General features: G+C 39.8%; 1 protein-coding gene across 2 annotated transcripts in view; it reads right to left on the bottom strand.

The window, feature by feature from the left end:
• Positions 1–18,111, bottom strand: part of zgc:113276 (uncharacterized protein LOC553748 homolog) — a 67,894-nt gene extending 49,783 nt beyond the window's left edge. For both annotated transcript variants that reach the window (XM_039745053.1, XM_039745054.1), the window contains exons 1-3: positions 17,990–18,111; positions 17,351–17,545; positions 11,922–12,094 (exon numbers count right to left, since the gene is read on the bottom strand). In XM_039745053.1, coding sequence (XP_039600987.1) covers positions 11,922–12,094; positions 17,351–17,537 — 360 coding nt within the window. In that variant the 5' untranslated portion in view covers positions 17,538–17,545; positions 17,990–18,111. The remainder of the gene's footprint in view (positions 1–11,921; positions 12,095–17,350; positions 17,546–17,989) is intronic.
• Positions 18,112–20,464: the final 2,353 nt, after the last annotated feature.

Raw genomic sequence — 20,464 nt, 5'->3', positions numbered from 1 at the left:
AGGTAGCTTGCTATCTGCTTCTGGACACACTAGCCCGAGGCTTCACCCAGCCGGTCTGGGTTAGACAATTCAGAAACATGGCAGAGCTCATAGAGCTCGTACAAAGACAAAGGATGGCCTCACAACCTGGGGGAGCTGAACTGTCCCTTGGCCAAGCTCAATCGGAGTACGTTCCAAAACCTAAACCCCCCCCCCACCCCGTACAACCCAGAGCTTGTGCCGACGTTCCCGAAGGCCGCAGGCGCGCAAACCGCTTGGGAATAAGGTGAAATGCAGGTGGAGGGGGAAGAGGGGTTGGTGTGCTCTGACAAACCCATTGGCGGTCCCACACACAGGCATGGTGATCGTTAACGCGTATAAAACTTCTACCATGTTCGATACTGTCAGTAACATTTCCATTGTGGCCCGCCGATTTGTGCTACCACAACAGTAGCTGAAGTTTAAGGCCGGTGTAACCTGTGTCCACGGGGAAACCCCCTGGTACAGGACCGCCCTTTATGTCTTCAGCTACGGAGGATCAGTTCAGAAATTAACCGTGGCAATCCTCCCTGATCCTCCACACCCGGTGATACTAGGGTGGGACTGGCCTAATATTAAAAGTGGAGAGACACACACTGCTCCTGGGGTTAACTTGGGCCTAGTTATGGATGGAGATGAGCCGTCTCAAGCTGCATCCACGCCGTGTAATCAGCTGGCAGACAGAGACGAAGCGGCCGTCCTGAGTGACGTGGCAACTCCCGGGCTGTCGTGTGCTGACACGTCATCCACCAGCGCCGGCGGAGCGGGAGGAAACCATACCCATTGAGGTCGGTGCAGACCCTCTCTCCCTTTTACGGTTCCAATTTAGAGAGACGCCGGCCTCCTTTAAAAGGGATCAATGGAGTAACGACTCCCTGAAATTTGCAAAAAATTCAGTCGTCCTAGTCAACGGCCAGCGCACAAACCAGTCAATGCCACAGGGTCCTCACTTTGTGTTAGACAATGACCTTCTCTATCGCATAGCAATACATGACGGCCAGGAGAGAAGGCTGTTGCTAATCCCGCGAACCTTCTGGCGGCAGGTCTGTGAGTTAGCACATGCCCACCTCCTAGGTGGCCACTTGGGCACTGAAAAAACCCTGGAGCGGATCAAGCTCCATTTCTACTGGCCGGGAATCAATGAGGAGGTTTGTCGCTTTTGCACTTCCTGCCCGGAGTGTCAACTGTGACAAATTCCAAGAAAGGACTGTGCTCCTCTTGTTCCTATTCCCCTGATTGACATTCCCTTCCATTGAATTGGGGTCGATTTAGTCGGACCTCTAGAGTAATCAGCCCGAGGACACAAGTACATTCTAGTCCTTGTGGATTATGCTACCAAATACCCCGAAGCTGTTCCATTGTGTTCGGCCACTTCTAAAGCCATCGCACGGGAATTACTAGGGGTCTTTGCACGCGTGGGTATCCCCAATGAAGTCTTGATGGACCAGGGGACACATTTCACATCAGAGACGTTCAAGGAGACTGCCAGATTACTGAAAATAAAGCATTTAAAGACCACGGTGTATTATCCTCAAACCGACGGTTTAGTGGAGAGGTTTAATCAGACTCTCAAACAAATGCTGCGTAAGGTGGTCAGCGAGGATGAAAGGAACTGGGGTCAGCTCCTTCCCCTCATCCTTTTTGCCTATTGGGAAGTACCCACAAGCCTCCATGGGGTTCTCCCCTTTTGAATTACTGTATGTGCGACAACCTCGGGGCATATTAGATATTCTAAAAGAGGGATGGGAAGAAGAGGCTCTTCCCTCTACAAACATATTAGAGTATATCACGCAGTTACGCGATAGATTTGGAAAGATTCGGCCTCTCCTAAAAGTCACATGGAAGAGGCTCAAGCAGCACAGGTCCGTTACTACAACCGTGGTCACCTGGGAGATCGGGTCATGGTCCTAGTGCCTACCTCCCAATCTAATTTGCTTGCCCATTGGCAAGGCCCCTACGAAGTTAAGGAAAGTAAGGGACTGGTCGACTATTTGGTGAGTCAACCCAATTGTCGGCCGAAGGAGCGGGTCTATCATGTGAACCTGCTGAAACCATGGAAGAAAAAGGGATCCTGACCCCTCCTCTGGTCAACCCCCGCTCACTCCTCGCTCACACACACAGCCTTAACTTCGTTGCGGACTTAAGTCCCAGACAACGGCAGGAGCTGGAAACAGTTATCTGGGCCATTCGGGAAGTAGTCAGTGAGAACCCCAGAAGGACCTCTCTGGTTGAGCACAACATTGTGACAGAGCCCGGGGTTATTGTCCGAGAACGCCCGTATCGTCTTCCTAAGGCAAAAAGGGCTAAAGTCAAGTGCATGCTGGAACTAGGTGTGATTGAGGAAAGTTATAGTCCCTGGCCCAGTCCTATTGTGCTCGTCGGTAAGCCTGGCGGGAGTTGGAGGTTTTGCAGTGACTTCCGTCGGCTTAATCAAGTCTCCCAATTTGATGCCTATCCCATGCCACGAGTGGACGACCTCCTCAAGAGGCTTGGACAGGCTCGATATTTGACCACACTGGACATGACAAAAGGGTACTGGCAGATTCCTTTAACGGACTCTGCGAAGTAAAAAACCATGTTTAGTACCCCTAGCGGAAACTGGCAGTATCGTGTCCTTCCATTTGGGTTACACGGGGCTCCAACAACCTTCCAGCGTCTGGTGGACAAAGTGCTCCGGCCTCATAACTCATACAGTGCTGCCTACCTGGATGACGTGGTCATCTATTCCAGCACATGGAGGGAACACCTACATCATGTCCGAGTTGTATTGCTAAATGCTTCTTTGGATTGAGCAAGGCCAAATTTTTAGGCTACCTGGTGGGTCGGGGTACTGTAAGGCCACAGTGCTCCAAAGTTGATGCCAAGCGGCAGGTCCAAGCCTTTCTCGAGTTAGCGGGGTACTACCGCCGGTTTGTACTCCAGTTCTCGGAGAGAGCGGCGCCCTTGACTGATTAAACAAAGAAGAGGGCCCCGAACATTGTGGTATGGACTGAGAAGACAGGTGCTGCATTTGGTGACTTAAAGCAGGCCCTTATGTCCGCACCTATTTTGATGGCACCTAACTTTTCTTTGCCTTTCATCCTCCAGATGGACGCTTCGGACACAGGCCTGGGGGCCGTGCTGAGCCAAAGTGTCAATGGTGTGGAACACCCCATCATGTTCCTGTGCCGGAAACTGTTGGACCGGGAGACCAGGTATGCAGCGTTGGAAAGGGAGGCTTTGGCGATTAAATGGGCGATTACTCAGCCAGTGGTTTCTTGACCTACAGCCGTATAAGTTTTCACTCGTTCATCGCCGAGGCACTTTCCATGCCAATGCTGATGCTCTTTCTCGGGTTCACAACCTCTCGGTTAGGGTCGCCCGACCCGATGGGTCTGGGCTAAGAGAGGGGCCTTGTCACACACGTGCGCATGGGAGGCAGCTAAAGGGTTTGAGTGAAGGCAGTTCTGAGGCATGCCGGGATGTGGCAGAATGCACTGACTCTTTTTCTCCCTTTCCTGTAGACCATTCCTGTGAGATTCCACCTGGCTCTCTTGACATCACTTCCGGGACCGAGCCAATGGAAGTAGACCTTACCGGCTCCGGCCCCTGTGATGTCACGTCCGGGCTCGATCCAATGATCGAAGAACACGGGCCTGATCCTTATGACCTCACTTCCTGTCTTACCCTTTAAAAGCCTGCCCTTTTTCCCTTTTCACTCAGTCTTGTTTTGGACTCATTTGTATGCACATCAGTGCTGTGTATTGTGATAAAAAACGAATTTGCAGCCAGGATACCAGAATATATGTGCGGCTGCCCCAAACCTTTATTAGAGTATGTCTCATTTTTGTGACAAGGTATATATATATATATATATATATATATATATATATATATATATATATATATATGCCAAGACTGTTTGAACCATTGCAGGGCCAATGGTGTAAGAACATATACCAGAAGCCTCAAACAAAAGGGGGCAGCAATCTGTTGTAGGGCAAATGCTCACATATAAACACAGAGTTATTCACATCATGCAAGAATTTAATCTAACTAGCATGCCTTTGTGAGGAGAAATCGATGTACCGGCAAAAGATAGAGAGAGGTCTTCTTAAGAGGACAGTCCATCTTATATCTTTCCCACAAAAATAAATTGGAAACCAAGAAGGTATCAGAGCTAATCAATGAAATTACTAGAATAGATCGAGAACATGCTAGGTGTCCAAGTGAGACGCTTCATAGGAAAAGGCAGTCTCTGCATTCAGAGCTCAACCTCTTAGTAACTAAAGAAACTGAACAACTTATACTTAAATCATTACATCATTATTATGAACATGGAGAGAAAGCTAATAAGATCTTAGCTCAACAAATCCACAGTGCAATCCTAGCAATCACCAGCACAAACGGAGACAAAATCATTGACCATAAAAATATAATGTGCACGTTTAGAGACTACTATAAATCCTTATACTCAACTGAGATTAAAGAAGACAAGACACAATCTAAGGCATTTCTGGACGCATTACAGATACCACAAATAGATACTCTTAGGGCAGAGGAATTGGATAAACCTCTGGTACTATCAGAATTACTAGATGCTATAAACTCACTGCAGAGTGGGAAAGCAGCAGGCTCTGATGGCTACCCTGCCGTATTTTATAAGAAATTCTTAACTCAGCTAGCTCTCTTTCTATTAGCAACATTTACAGAGGCTAGAGAAAATAAAATTCTACCTCAAACTTTTTGCCAAGCATTAATTACTGTCTTTCCTAAACAAAATAATGGCTTATTAAAATGTGCATTGTACAGTCCAATCTCACTCCTGAATAATGATGTTAAGATACTCTTTAAAGTCCTGGCTAGAAGGATGGAGAAAGTGCTGCCTTCGGTAATATCACAAGATAAAATTGGATTTATTACAGGCTAACAATTAGCTTCAATCTTTGACGCCTGTTTAATGTAATATATTCACCAAGAAAGTCAAACACCCCGGAAATATTATTATCATTGAATGCAGAAAGAAGCATTTGAATGGAACTACCTTTTCACTACATTAGAGAAATTTGGGTTTGGCCCCTTGATTTTTGTGCATGGATCAAATTACGGTATACCAATCCAGAAGCTTCAGTCTGCATTAACAGCATCAATTCAGACTACTTTAAAATACAGCGTGGTACCAGACAAGGATGCCCCATTGAGCCATTCGCAATTCACTGTTGAAATGCAATTGAGATAAAGGGGATTATCAGAGAAGGACTGGAACAGAAAATTTCTCTATATGTAGATGATATGGTACTGTATATATCAGACCCACAAAATACTGTGCCTTCAGTCCTAACAGTACTAACAGAATTTCAAAGGATGTCTGGTCTCAGAATCAATTTGAATAAAAGTGTGCTCTTCCTAGTGAACTGTTAAGCATACAATATTAGATTGGACATCTTCCCTTTTATCATCACAGATCAGTTTAAATACCTAGGGGTAAATATCACAAGTAAACATAAAGCTATTTATCAACAAAATTTTGCTGTCTGTATGGAAAATTAAGCAAGACTTCCATAGATGGTCAACCCTACATCCCACTTTAGCTGGAAGAATTAACTTTGTTAAGATGAATATCCTTCCTAAGCTTCTCTTTTTTTTCAAACCATTCCAATATACATCAATAGATAATTTTTTTAAGAAATTAGACTCAACCATAACCTCATTTGTTTGGAATTCAAAATATCCACTTATCCAAAGGGCGTCTCTACAAAGACCTAAGGCAGAAGGTGGCATGGCTCTATGTAACTTTCAATTTTATTACTGGGCAGCAAACATACAAATTATAAAAACCTGAACATGGACAGAAATAGACGAACATATACAGGCTTGGTCCACAATACAAATAAAATCTTACAGTACTTCTTTATATTCCTTGCGTTGTACCCCAATAAATACAAGTTATCGACAATATACTAACAACCCAATTGTGCTTCACTCAATCAGAATATGGAACCAATGTAGGAAGTATTTTAAGATAGAGAAGCTTTTATCTGTGGCACCTTTGCACGAGAACCACCTTTTTCCACCCTCTCAAACGTACACAGTTTTTAATGCCTGGAAAACATCCGGGATTAAATCACTTAGAGATCTGTACATAGACAATGCTTTTGCATCCTATGAATAATTACACTCCAAATTTAACTTTCCAGCAACACATTTCTTTCACTACCTTCAAATTCAAAACTTTGTTAAACAGAACCTGCCCAATTTTCCTCACTTCCCACCTATCTCTATGCTGGAAGTCTCGAAGACTCAGACAACATTTCTGTAATATATAAAACTATTTTACAGTCCTTCCCTTTCAAAGATCCAAGAGAACAGTGGGAAAAGGATCTCTTACTCAATATTTCAGAAAAGGAGTGTAAAGTAGCAATGCACATTATTCACTCGCGCTCCATATGTGTAAAGCATAGAATTATTCAACTTAAAATTATATGTTGAATGCATCTCTCTCATTTAAAATTGTCTAAAATGTTCACAGGGCAAGATCCAACCTTTGAACCCTGCAATCAAGCTCCGGCCTCACTGGGTCACATGTTTTGGGCCTGCACAAAATTAACATCATTTTGGACCAAAATCTTTAAATGCCTTTCAGACAGCTTGGATGTCACAGTCCTTCCTAATCCATTAACAGCTGTGTTTGGGGAACTTCCAGATGGGCTTAAAGTGGAGAAGTACAAACAAACTGTGATTGCCTTTAATACACTAGCACATGGACTTATATTGCTCAACTGGTAGAATCCTAACTCTCCTATTCTAAGTCATTGGGTATTTTTTTTTTGGGGGGATTTTATATACTATTTGAAACTGGAAAAAAATCTAATTTGTACAAATCTTTTCCAAAACATGGCAAGATCTAATCAACAACATTTTAGAATAAGCATTTACAGTGGTGTGAAAAACTATTTGCCCCCTTCCTGATTTCTTATTCTTTTGCATGTTTGTCACACAAAATGTTTCTGATAATCAAACACATTTAACCATTAGTCAAATATGACACAAGTAAACACAAAATGCAGTTTTTAAATGATGGTTTTATTATTTAGGAGAAAAAATCCAAACCTACATGGCCCTGTGTGAAAAAGTAATTGCCCCCTTGTTAAAAAATAACCTAACTGTGGTGTATCACACCTGAGTTCAATTTCTGTAGCCACCCCCAGGCCTGATTACTGCCACACCTGTTTCAATCAAGAAATCACTTAAATAGGAGCTGCCTGACACAGAGAAGTAGACCAAAAGCACCTCAAAAGCTAGACATCATGCCAAGATACAAAGAAATTCAGGAACAAATGAGAACAGAAGCAATTGAGATCTATCAGTCTGGTAAAGGTTATAAAGCCATTTCTAAAGCTTTGGGACTCCAGCGAACCACAGTGAGAGCCATTATCCACAAATGGCAAAAACATGGAACAGTGGTGAACCTTCCCTGGAGTGGCAGGCCGACCAAAATTACCCCAAGAGCGCAGAGACAACTCATCCGAGAGGTCACAAAAGACCCCAGGACAACGTCTAAAGAACTGCAGTCCTCACTTGCCTCAATTAAGGTCAGTGTTCACGACTCCACCATAAGAAAGAGACTGGGCAAAAACGGCCTGCATTACAGATTTCCAAGACGCAAACCACTGTTAAGCAAAAAGAACATTAGGGCTCGTCTCAATTTTGCTAAGAAACATCTCAATGATTGCCAAGACTTTTGGGAAAATGCCTTGTGGACTGATGAGACAAAAGTTGAACTTTTTGGAAGGCAAATGTCCCGTTACATCTGGCGTAAAAGGAACACAGCATTTCAGAAAAGAACATCATACCAACAGTAAAATATGGTGGTGGTAGTGTGATGGTCTGGGGTTGTTTTGCTGCTTCAGGACCTGTAGGGCTTGCTGTGATAGATGGAACCATGAATTCTACTGTCTACCAAAAAATCCTGAAGGAGAATGTCCGGCCATCTGTTTGTCAACTCAAGCTGAAGCGATCTTGGGTGCTGCAACAGGACAATGACCCAAAACACACCAGCAAATCCACCTCTGAATGGCTGAAGAAAACAAAATGAAGACTTTGGAGTGGCCTAGTCAAAGTCCTGACCTGAATCCAATTGAGATGCTATGGCATGACCTTAAAAAGGCAGTTCATGCTAGAAAACCCTCAAATAAAGCTGAATTACAACAATTCTGCAAAGATGAGTGGGCCAAAATTCCTCCAGAGCGCTGTAAAAGACTCATTGCAAGTTATCGCAAACGCTTGATTGCAGTTATTGCTGCTAAGGGTGGCCCAACCAGTTATTAGGTTCAGGGGGCAATTACTTTTTCACACAGGGCCATGTAGGTTTGGATTTTTTTTCTCCCTAAATGATAAAAACCATCATTTAAAAACTGCATTTTGTGTTTACTTGTGTTATATTTGACTAATGGTTAAATGTGTTTGATGATCAGAAACATTTTGTGTGACAAACATGTAAAAGAATAAGAAATCAGGTAGGGGGCAAATAGTTTTTCACACCACTGTAAATTGAGGAAGCAGGTTCTCTCACCTCTTTTACTCCATTTATCTTTAGTCATTTATTATTGTATCTATTCATTTGTCTTTAATAGCATAAAGTCTTACACTGCTGGCCTAGCTCTCTTTCTCAGGGGTGGGGGTTGATTTGTTTCAAACCATTTTTTTTTCTTTTTGTAAAACTCGAGTTGTGTATGGCATGTTATTTGATTTTAATAACTTCAATAAAATAAAAGAAAGATAGACAAATAATGTATAGACTCAACACCAACAGTTGTTTGGGCCTAGAACTGAACTTGGAGTCTTAGAGAAGCATTAAATACTGTGCTGTCATGCCATCTTGAGCTTGAAATTGACATATATTTTTATATACATTGCTATTTGGGTTTATTTACTTTCCAGAATGACAGTTAAATTATTCTTTATTTTTTTAAGACAGGCCATGAATAGAGTAGTAGGAATGCCAGTGTGTTACAGAAAACCGCATGACTATTTGCCCTCTTATATGTTTACCATTTGAAAAATATATAAAGAAAGCTGATAGCAGAGAGATCAAAGAGATGGAACATTTAAGTACAATTACAATTAATCTCAGAAAATAATACAATAACTCTTAAGAAAATAAAACCTTAGGGGAAAATAATTATAAATTGTCTAGTTTTGGCAGGATCTGTGCAGACTGATGAATAAACAAGAATTGTTAGCTGGAATCAGAATCTTATTTTAAAACAATAATTTTCAGACACTTAATCCCTCTAAGGCCAAAAGTCAATGTTTTTGATATTTATAAAATGGTTTGAGAACAAGTATATAAAACAGTAATAAATTTTGCCTTTTGCAACATCTGTGCTGCAGCCTCACAGATTTGGGGAAATTAAGGCAGATATAGTGTTACCTCTGAGTGAGCCTAAGTGAGGTATGAAGTGAAATCAGTGGAATGAATGAAAAACAAAATTCAAAAACGGGGCAGAAAACAGCATGTAGAGCTGCATGAAAGAGCTCTGGGTGGCCATGTATGGCAGCAGGATTGTAGGGCAGCCAAGGAAAGAAAATAGCAGAAGGCAAGAGCCCTGTGACATCTGCCCAAAATACCCCATCCCCTAGGTCATTACAATACACATCCATATTCTCCTTATGTTAAACCTCCCTCAGATAAGTTATCAATGAAGACAGCATCTTTAGAAATGTACAGTATAATTAAACTATTTGAATAACTTATATATTTTATTTTCCGTTTCTTTAATTAATTAAACTACAAAACGTCTTGTGCCTAAATTAAAACACAAAGCAGGTAAACAAAGTATAGCGTAGAAAATATTTAGGACATCTGAACCCCCGAATGCCCATTAAATCAGTTAGCATTATTGATAGAGCAAGTCATGTTCTTATTTTTTTTCTAACCCTAATCCTAACCTTAAGACCATCCATCCATTCATTAGCCAACCTGTTATATTTTAACTACAGGGTCACAGGGGTTTGCTGGAGCCAATCCTAGCCAACACAGGGCGCAAGACAGGAAACAAACCATGACCAAGGCACCAGCCCACTGCACACCATGCACAATTTAGAATCACCAATGCACCTAACCTGCATGTCTTTGGACTGTGGGAGGAAACCCTTGCAGACACAGGGAGAACATGCAAACTCCACGCAGGGAAGACCCAGGAAGCGAACCTGAGTCTCCCAACTGTGAGGCAGCAGCGCTACCCACTGAGCCACCGTGCCACCCCCTAAGGCCTTATTTACAAATTTTTTGATAATTTTCAAATTGTTCTTTAAAATATGTTTGGCTCAAACCATTTCCAAATTGACTGTCACTTTCTTGCTTCCTGGAAGATGTTGAAATATTAATTTTAGTGCCTCTCAGATTTCTTTTCCTCATATCTGTGCTTGGTTATATCTAGGTAATGTAAGAAGTGTTTATAAAATTAATAGTTAAAATGGAAACTCTCTATAATATATAACATATACTCGCTTTGATACCCATCAAAGACAGATTGAAATCTAAATAATCAATGTAGACAACAGTGTTAATGTCTGCAGTGTACCACACATGCCCATGTCTTTGTTACATGCTGTTTGGCTTGAGAATTGTAAAGGCAGTTTCAATGTTTATGAGGTGACATCTACTGTATTGGAATGGCAAATGAAATGCATTTTATAATAAAAGATGTTTGTCATGCTCCATCTGCTGGAATAAGAGAGACATAGCAACTGAAAAATAGAAACACAGACACAAATACAATTGATGTGGTATGTTCTTTTAGTTTTTTAGACTCTTCTCTATTTGGCTGGAAACCAGTTCTGATGAGATATTGTCCCCAATTTACTAATTCTGGTCGCCATGGACTTTTGTGCTCTCAAACAGCAGTTTATACAGTAACCAAAGATAGTGTGATACCCAAAGTTTTATTTAATCTATGTTAAGCCACAGTGTACATTTAAAGTAGCTACACCTCCATTAAAATTTCTAATTCAGAGAAATTAGCTCCAGTCTTTCTTAGGCTTTGCACAACAATATAGTATGAACCTTTCATGACTATCTTGTGAGCTCTACATTTTAACTGTTTTAGCTTAATTTTTATTTTGATAACACCATGCTGAACCTCTTACTTTTATTAGCAAAATCAATCACTGAAAAGATATCATGTACTGTTCCAGCCTTTGGCAAATTATACTCAGCTATTTCTGTCAATTATTACTATAAAATAAAAAAATGAGTTTAGTTCCAAGGCTTGTGGAATTTTTAAAGTTTCATTACAAATTTGATTATAGATGTGTATTGTGAGTCACAAACAATAAAATCAGTTCTATCTTTGTATTAAAAACGTTGTTTACAGTGATATATGCTGCAACACATATATTATAACATTCTCAAACACACTTAACTCATTTCTAAATTTCTTAAGACCAGAGGATATGCCACAAGCATCAAGACAGAAAAATTCTGGACAAGTTGCCAATTTATTGAAATGTCCACTTAAAAGCACTGACACAGAGCCACTCAACCTAACACACACACCTTTGGATGGGGGGAGGAGGGTGATGGGTGGAAAGGGGTGAAGACCTGGAAAAATCCTCAAATGGGTGCAATGAGAATCTGTAGACTTCACAGAGTCAATGACCAGGTGTCAGGATGCTGGATTTGAGAATCAGAAACACTACCAAGCTCTACAACTATGCTTCAGACATATGTGAAATTAACCAATGAATTAATATAATTGAACATTAGTACATTTGGGGAAATTTAAAAGTTAAGAGTAAAAGAGTTACAGTCTTCATTCTATTTATAATTAATCATATATGAGTAGAATCTGTTTATACATACTTATGGAACAGTATAAACAAGAAGAGAAGAAGTAGACAGCCTTTGAAAGAATTCCTACCTTGTTGAAAGGATCCGTGTGGACAAGCGTATGGGAACGGAGATGCGGGATTCTCAAGGCATTAAACTGCTTTTGCCACAGTGTCACCCATTCACCATAGGGATCAACTACTTTTACAGATAGAGGAGGGCTTTCAGGAGTATCCACTTGCTTCAGGAGATTATCAGCTTGTTCTAAAAATGTACAATCAATAACATGGCCTGAGAGTCATAAAAGTTTTCCCAGATGACATCACTGGAATTATTTGCAGTTTTTTTAACATCTTTGAATTGTTATGTTTTTTCATGATTGTCTTAAATGGTTTTACTTTAATGGTCTGAATTACTTGAATGCTACATAGAAAGGGATTCACACATTTTGCATACGTTTTGGATGAAATTTATTCAGCTAAATTGAATTCATGTTGTTCACAAAAGAGATAATAAAATTCCTAGCAATCAAAGAAGACCACGATTTACAATATAACAACATCGGAGGACATTTCCAAACCCACTTAATCCAAGTAATTGAGTCATGTTTTGACATACCCTTTGAATAACTAAATTTTAACTCCAAAATAATTTTTAAATTATTAATCATTTAATGTCAATGTACTGTATTTGAAATTTTAATAAGGCTTTGCATAGAAAAACATTTAGTATCATTTGAATGCCACTTAATTTCATTGTAATATATATTTTTTTATGTCCATAGTCAACTACATTAGTAAATGTTATCAACAAGATTCTTCTCCCTGACCAAATTAAACATTTATAATCTAGTTTAAATGCCACGATTTTTGCCTGCTGTGTGCTTCAGCAGTCTGTCGCCCTTCTTTACCATTTTTCACGGTTTTCCACTTTGTGGATGAGCCATTTTTGCTCCTAGATGATTACACTTTGCAATAATTGCACTTACAGTTGGTTGGAGAAGGTCTAGCACAGCAAACATTTCACATAATAACTTGTAGCAAAGGTGGCATACTATGACAATGCCACATTTAAAGCCATTAAGCTTTTCATTACAACCCATTGGGGGCATGTAGCAGACCCTCTCGTGGTGTCCCTGTTATCCCTGTTAATCTGCCCTACCAGACAGAGACCAATTGCTACACTACACAGTCCACTGCACTCATCCCGGGGGGGGTAAAAGGATAAACCCTCTGCCCCAAAAATGTCCAAATTTAGAATTGTTACTTGAAATGCTGAAGCCATGTCTGCCAACAAAGTCGAACTCCTTAAATCACTCAATGGTGATCTAATATGCCTGCAGGAGACCCATAAGACCTGTGCACCTCCCAAAATACCATGAATGGACCTTGTCATCTTCCATCCAAGCTCGGTTCACTGAAGTGTGTTATATGTCCACCATCCTGACAAGCAGAGATTTTACAAATGAGGGGATTGAGATCTTATCTGTAGAAATGGAACACCTGAACATCATCTCGGTATACAAGCCACCTCCAACCCTATTTAATTGGCCCCAGGAAGTCCAGTTTGAACCAGATGCTCACCTCATAGTAGGTGACTTTAATAGTCACAATACCATCTGGGGATACAGTCAAACCAATAAAGATGGTGAAGCTGTGGAAGAATGGGCACTAGCTAATAACCTCACAATTCTCTACAATGCTAAAGACAAGTCATCCTTACAAAGTGCTCGCTGGAAACGAGGGTACACTCCAGACCTGGGACCTCATGCATAACGCCGTGAGTAGAATTCGCACTATAACATGATGTAAGCACAAAAGCCGAAATGTGCTTACGCACAGAAAAATCTAGATGCAGGAATCTGTGCGTACTCCAACTTCCACGTTCTTCCGCTACATAAATCCCGGTCAGCGTGATTTAAGCTCAGCCTTCTGTGAAAAGACAACAGTTTGCACATGCCTAAGGCCGCCCCTGCAGTACTGTCTCTTTCAAACGTACTAACCTCCAATTCCTGTCCTTCCTTTTCTTTCTCCAAGTAACCGATCGCCACACAATTAGCTCTATAATAGATGTTAAGCCATCTGTAAGCTTATAATGTCGATTCTTCAAAAATTTTTAGGAACATTGAAATATCTTCGTAGTACATGTTTAATTATTCTATCCTTCATGCCAGTCCCAGTGAAGCATACAGTGCGAGGCAGAAACAATCGTGAGCGGAGCGCCAGATCCTTGCTAGCATAGCAACACCATGTCCTTTAATTATTAACAATATAGATTATTTAAATGAAGTTAAAGTTTTTTTCTGTATAATATAATAATAAACATATTTTGCTGCAATTCATCTTAAAAATATCGTCATATGTAAATACGCGCTTTATAAAGTGGCTCAGGTTGTGCAATATTATAACTGCAGTGCAAGTTTACAGTGAGGTGATTGTACTTATAAGCTGATCGGAAAGAGAATTATCGGTATACAGCATCAAGCATATGCTGCCTCAGCCATGCTTCCTACTTGAACTGCTTTTCACATGGCAAACACTTCAAACCTTTCCTGTATGGACTTCGCGGTTCAGAAAGAGTTTCATCCCAAGAGCTCTAAACGCACTCAATCAGTCCATCAACTGCTCCTTGTAGAACTGTTTGTACTTATAAGTACAAGCTACCGCCAAATATTTCAAATTTTGACTTATCAGTCCAGAGCACCTGCTGCCATTTTTCTGCACCCCAGTTCCTATGTTTTCGTACATACTTGAGTCGCTTGGCCTTGTTTCCGCGTCGGAGATATGGCTTTTTAGCTGCAACTCTTCCATGAAGACCACTTCTGGCCAGATTTCTCTAGACAGTAGATGGGTGTACCTGGGGCCCACTGGTTTCTGCCAGTTCTGAGCTGATGGCACTGCTGGACATCTTCCGATTTCGAAGGGTAATAAACTTGATGTGTCTTTCATCTGCTGCACTAAGTTTCCTTGGCCGACCACTACGTCTAAGATCCTCATCATTGCCCGTTTCTTTGTGCTTCTTCAAAAGAGCTTGAACAGCACATTTTGAAACCCCAGTCTGCTTTGAAATCTTTGTCTGGGACAGACCTTGCTGATGCAGTATAACTACCTTGTGTCTTGTTGCTGTGCTCAATCTTGCCATGACATGAAACTGTCTTCCACAACCTCACCTTGGTAGCAGAGTTTGGCTGTTCCTCACCCAGTTTTAAGCCTCCTACACAGCTGTTTCTGTTTCAGTTAATGACTGTGTTTCAACCTACGTGTGACATTGATGATCATTAGCACCTGTTTGGTATAATTGGTTGATCATACATCTGACTAGAATCCTACAAAATCCCTGACTTTGTGCAAGTGTACCTATAAGAATTGATGCTGGTTTGAAGGCAAAAGGTAGTAACACAAAATATTGATTTGATTTAGATTTTTCTTTTGTTCACTTACTTTGCATTTTGTAAATTGATAAAAATAAACAATCATTATTTATATTTCTGAAAGCATTCTTTGTATACAGCATTTTTTCACACCTGCCTAAAACTTTTGCACAGTACTATATCTACTATACAGTATGTGTATATATATATATATATATATATATATATATATATATATATATATACACTCACCTAAAGGATTATTAGGAACACCTGTTCAATTTCTCATTAATGCAATTATCTAATCAACCAATCACATGGCAGTTGCTTCAATGCATTTGCAATCTCCTGAACTCCAAACTGAATGTCAGAATAGGAAGGAAAGGTGATTTAAGCAATTTTGAGCGTGGCATGGTTGTTGGTGCCAGACGAGCCGGTCTGATTATTTCACAATCTGCTCAGTTACTGGAATTTTCATGCACAACCATTTCTAGGGTTTACAAAGAATGGTGTGAAAAGGGAAAAACATCCAGTATGCGGCAGTCCTGTGGGCGAAAATGCCTTGTTGATGCTAGAGGTCAGAGGAGAATGGGCTGACTGATTCAAGCTGATAGAAGAGCAACTTTGACTGAAATAACCACTCTTTACAACCGAGGTATGCAGCAAAGCATTTGTGAAGCCACAACACGCACAACCTTGAGGCTGATGGGCTACAACAGCAGAAGACCCCACAGGGTACCACTCATCTCCACTACAAATAGGAAAAAGAGGCTACAATTTGCACGAGCTCACCAAAATTGGACAGTTGAAGACTGGAAAAATGTTGCCTGGTCTGATGAGTCTCGATTTCTGTTGAGACATTCAAATGGTAGAGTCAGAATTTGGCATAAACAGAATGAGAACATGGATCCATCATGCCTTGTTACCACTGTGCAGGCTGGTGGTGGTGGTGTAATGGTGTGGGGGATGTTTTCTTGGCACAGTTTAGGCCCCTTACTGCCAATTGGGCATCGTTTAAATGCCACGGGCTACCTGAGCATTGTTTCAGACCATGTCCATCCCTTCATGATCACCATGTACCCATTCTCTGATGGCTACTTCCAGCAGGATAGTGCACCATGTCACAAAGCTCGAATCATTTCAAACTGGTTTCTTGAACATGACAATGAGTTCACTGTACTAAAATGGCCCCCACAGTCACCAGATCTCAACCCAATAGAGCATCTTTGGGATGTGGTGGAACGGGAGCTTCGTGCCCTGGATGTGCATCACACAAATCTCCATCAACTGCAAGATGCTATCCTATCAATATGGGCCAACATTTCTAAAGAATGCTTTCAGCACCTTGTTGATTCAATGCCACGTACAATTAAGGCAGTTCTGAAGATGAAAGGGGGTCAAACACCGTATTAGTATGGTGTTCCTAATAATCCTTTAGGCGAGTGTGTGTATATATATATATATATATATATATATATATATATAATCTCAGGTACTGTTTCCTTGCTTCTTTCCATACACTTATTGCATGCTTTTGCACAACTTCCTGTTCTTGTGTAGGTTTTTTTTCAAGTTTAGGTGACATCTAAGCTTTGACACTACATACAATTTTTTGTGGTTCCCTTAGAATACCTAGGTGGTGCCCATACAAAGGTTTAAGCCCAGGGTAACCCTTCCTCCTAAATCCACAAAGTATACTTTTTTAATATTTCATACTCAAAAAAGGGGTCTGAAGGGGGCAGTGTGCTGCAATGGATAGCTCTACTGCCTCACAGATTAAACATCCTCAGTTTATGTCCCATGCATGCTTGTTGTCCTTGTGAAGTGTGCACATGCTCCCCATATCTGTGTGGGTTTTCTTTTGGGTACATCAGTTGTCCCTCCACATACCCTAAATGTGTACAGGTATAGATGACTGGCGATTCCAAATTAGCCCTCTGTGGTTGAGTGTATGAGTTGGTCCTCTCATGGACTGGCACCTTTGTCCAGGCCTACTACTTGCTTTATGCCTATTGTTGCTGGGAAAAGAACCAGCCTTAACAACCTAAAATTAGATTAAGTGGCTTTGAAAGGCTATAATATTACATTTCTTGCTATGCTATGTAACATCAAAAAAAATAAAATATAGATTTAGGATATGGATGTCTTACCAATTAGTTTTGTCATTTCATTTTTGCCCTTTGTCCTTGACTTTCCATTTTTCATCCTAGTCTTACTTAGGAAAATCCCATCTAGGATGTGTGAATCATTAGCGCTGTTTGAAAAGTTGGGGTGCCTTAAGAGGGATGCTAGGGTTAAAGCATGTGGTCCTGCACCGATGATGAGAACATCCAACATTGTACAGACTGCAAAAGACAGATAACATATATTTTATTAAAAGCTGCATTTCTTAAATTGTGAATGGTCTAATACTGCTGTTATGGATGAGAAAGTGATATAGGCCATATTTTATTTAAAACTTTTGTAACAGTACCACTATGCTGTTTATATTAGCATTTGTAGAAAAACATAACATTTTCCAATTCCATCACACTGACCACCAGAAAATGGTACCATCTTTTTAAAAAATGAATATCTATCTATCTATCTATCTATCTATCTATCTATCTATCTATCTATCTATCTATCTATCTATCTATCTATCTATCTATCTATCTATCTATCTATCTAAGAGACATTTAGTATTAAGGTTCATTTTCCTTTACAACACCATATAATATCCATTAATAAATATGGGAAATAAGTAAAATAAGCACCAGAACTAAACAACATTTATATGAAAGACTTACTTTAAAAACTGGAAAAAAACTAAAGCATGAAAATCCAAACCAGTATGTGGAGAAATACTGAACAAGCGTAACAGCCTTTGATATCTGCAAGTGTACACAAATTAACAAAGCAGGAGTTCCGATCTAAAGGCTCTGGCTATTTGAGGTGCTGGTCAGCTGTAGGGGAGGTCTCAAGTTATAAATAGTAGAAATTCTGAATGTCAATAGCATAGTGACACAGCACAAATTTAGACCTCATCTCATTCTGTAGCCAAAGACTCTGCATATTCATCACATCTAAACTACAAAATATTTTTTTCTGTTTTCGATTAATATTATTTGCTGTTTGTGTCTGCAGATTAGCCTGTGCTTCATTTTCACTGCTTAATTTGTCTTTCATTGTTAGCTCGAGTGCTAGGTAATAAAACTAACTTTATATTAAAGGTAATGTTGTAATTAGCTCAGATGTTATGCATCAGACTTTTTCCACTTATTTTCAATACAGACTTAATTTATAAACAGTGTGAAAATAGAGCCAGTCTTACACAACTTGATATGTGAATCTCACACTGATGCATTAGTTGTGTAGAATCTTCATGTTCAAAGCATAACAAAATCTTCTCAAAATTAAATAATCTTATGTGAAAGTAAGCAGGCAGAACAATGGCACAGTTTGTATCAGACTAATACCTGTGATACCTTTTGAATATTGTCCTAACCCTAACCCTAATTTTGAATATTGTTTGCATTTTCAGTCTGCTGTCACAAGAAAGGTCTTTATGTGCATGCTATACAGTGTTGTAATATCTTCCACAGTTTATTATAACTAATTTCTTTCTTATTCTTTTTTCTCCTTTGCGGTTTACCATGTCTATCTGACCTCTCTCACTAGTCCATTGGGGTAGTAGGAAGTTCAAACTTAAATGGATCCCTTTTTACAGGGCAATTTTGGGAGGGTTGGTAGGGGGTGTTATTGTTGCCTTCTGTGGTTACAATTTGTTTTTCTATGATTGTAAAGGTTTTTTTTATCACAAAAAAATAAGTACTGTCTTAATTAAATGACAATTATTATAATTAGACTCAATCTTCTCCTTCTTCTTTCAGCTACTCCTGTTAGGGGTTGTCACAGCAGATCATCTTCTTCCATATCTTTCTGTCCTCTACATCTTATTCATCTTAGTCTTATTCTGTTCCACCCATCACCTGCATGTCCTCTGTCACCACATCCATAAACCTTCTCTTAGGCCTTTCCATTTGTGTGCCTTGTAAAAGCAAATACAGAAAACAGATAATAGGTTAGGGTAAATGATGCCGTCACTAGTGATACTTTACTGGTTAGGATTCCACCTCAAAGATGATGGCGTTCAGGCCAGAAAAGACACACTGTCAAAAATACTGGTCCTTTAATGGCATTTTATAGTTATTTACTGAGTTGTATGTTTCCTCAAAGAACTATTTCTTGAAAAAGCACCATTCCCTTTAGGGAAGGGTTATTTGCATATGATGTTTGCTGTTTGAGCTTTGAAAAACATCCATATATATATATAAAAAAAAAAACCTGAACTCTTTAATGTATGGTAGGCTACCTAGCAGGACACTAACAGATTAAGAAAACCTGGACTTAGCCCCTGTTACATACAGATTTAGCAAGAGCCCTTTTAAAATCATGATCCATTGGTGTTTTTACGGATGTTACCATCTATTCATGGTTATTTACTGCAAAACATTTAGAGAATGTTTAGGGAGAATCACCCTAGAATCACTTTTATTTTTATGAGTGTATTTGAAGTGGATGAGTTGCAAGATGAAAGTCAGGAAGTGATGTCAGTTGTTCTCCGGCAAGACCTTCTCCACTCTGAAATTGAATTTGTATTATCTGGTGTATCACATCAAAAGCATTCCCCATAACTTTTATAGATAGACTCAAAACCATGTAATATGCCCCAAGCCAATGTTTCTGATAACTTTAATCTATAAAATTAAAATTATTCACAAGAATAATGTTGAGGCAGGTTCATCCACACATATTAGTTTACTGGCTAGTGTGTCCATTAGTAACTTGCTTTTATTCTTTTTCTTAACCTGCACTGAATTTTTACTGCACAGACCTAGGCGAGAGTGCTAATAGATATGGTATCTTCTCCAAAAGGCTCATTATATGACATCACATTGGTTTATTGGGACTGTTTTACCACATTATTGATTTGACAAACAACATAATAGAAACATTAAAGAGGCAAAATGAAGGTCTCTTAATTACTGAGGACACTTCTATTTTAACCACATTCTTAAACAAACAAGGACATGCTGGGAGGTTATTTTGAATAATCCTTCTGAACTCTGAAATTAAGAAGCAAACACCAATTTAGCAAAAATGCTTTGGTATGGAGAGTTGAAAAATATATTTGACTGAAAAAGGAGTTTATTGTATGCCCGCTCATGGTTGCTTACAAAATTTCAGTCTTTTCAAACATCTTATAGACATTCAAGCGAATG

This window comes from Polypterus senegalus, chromosome 2 (assembly GCF_016835505.1).
Source record: "Polypterus senegalus isolate Bchr_013 chromosome 2, ASM1683550v1, whole genome shotgun sequence".
Lineage (NCBI taxonomy): Eukaryota > Metazoa > Chordata > Cladistia > Polypteriformes > Polypteridae > Polypterus > Polypterus senegalus.
The sequence above is the reverse complement of the archived record's forward strand: the minus strand, read 5'-3'. Positions and strand labels throughout refer to the sequence as shown.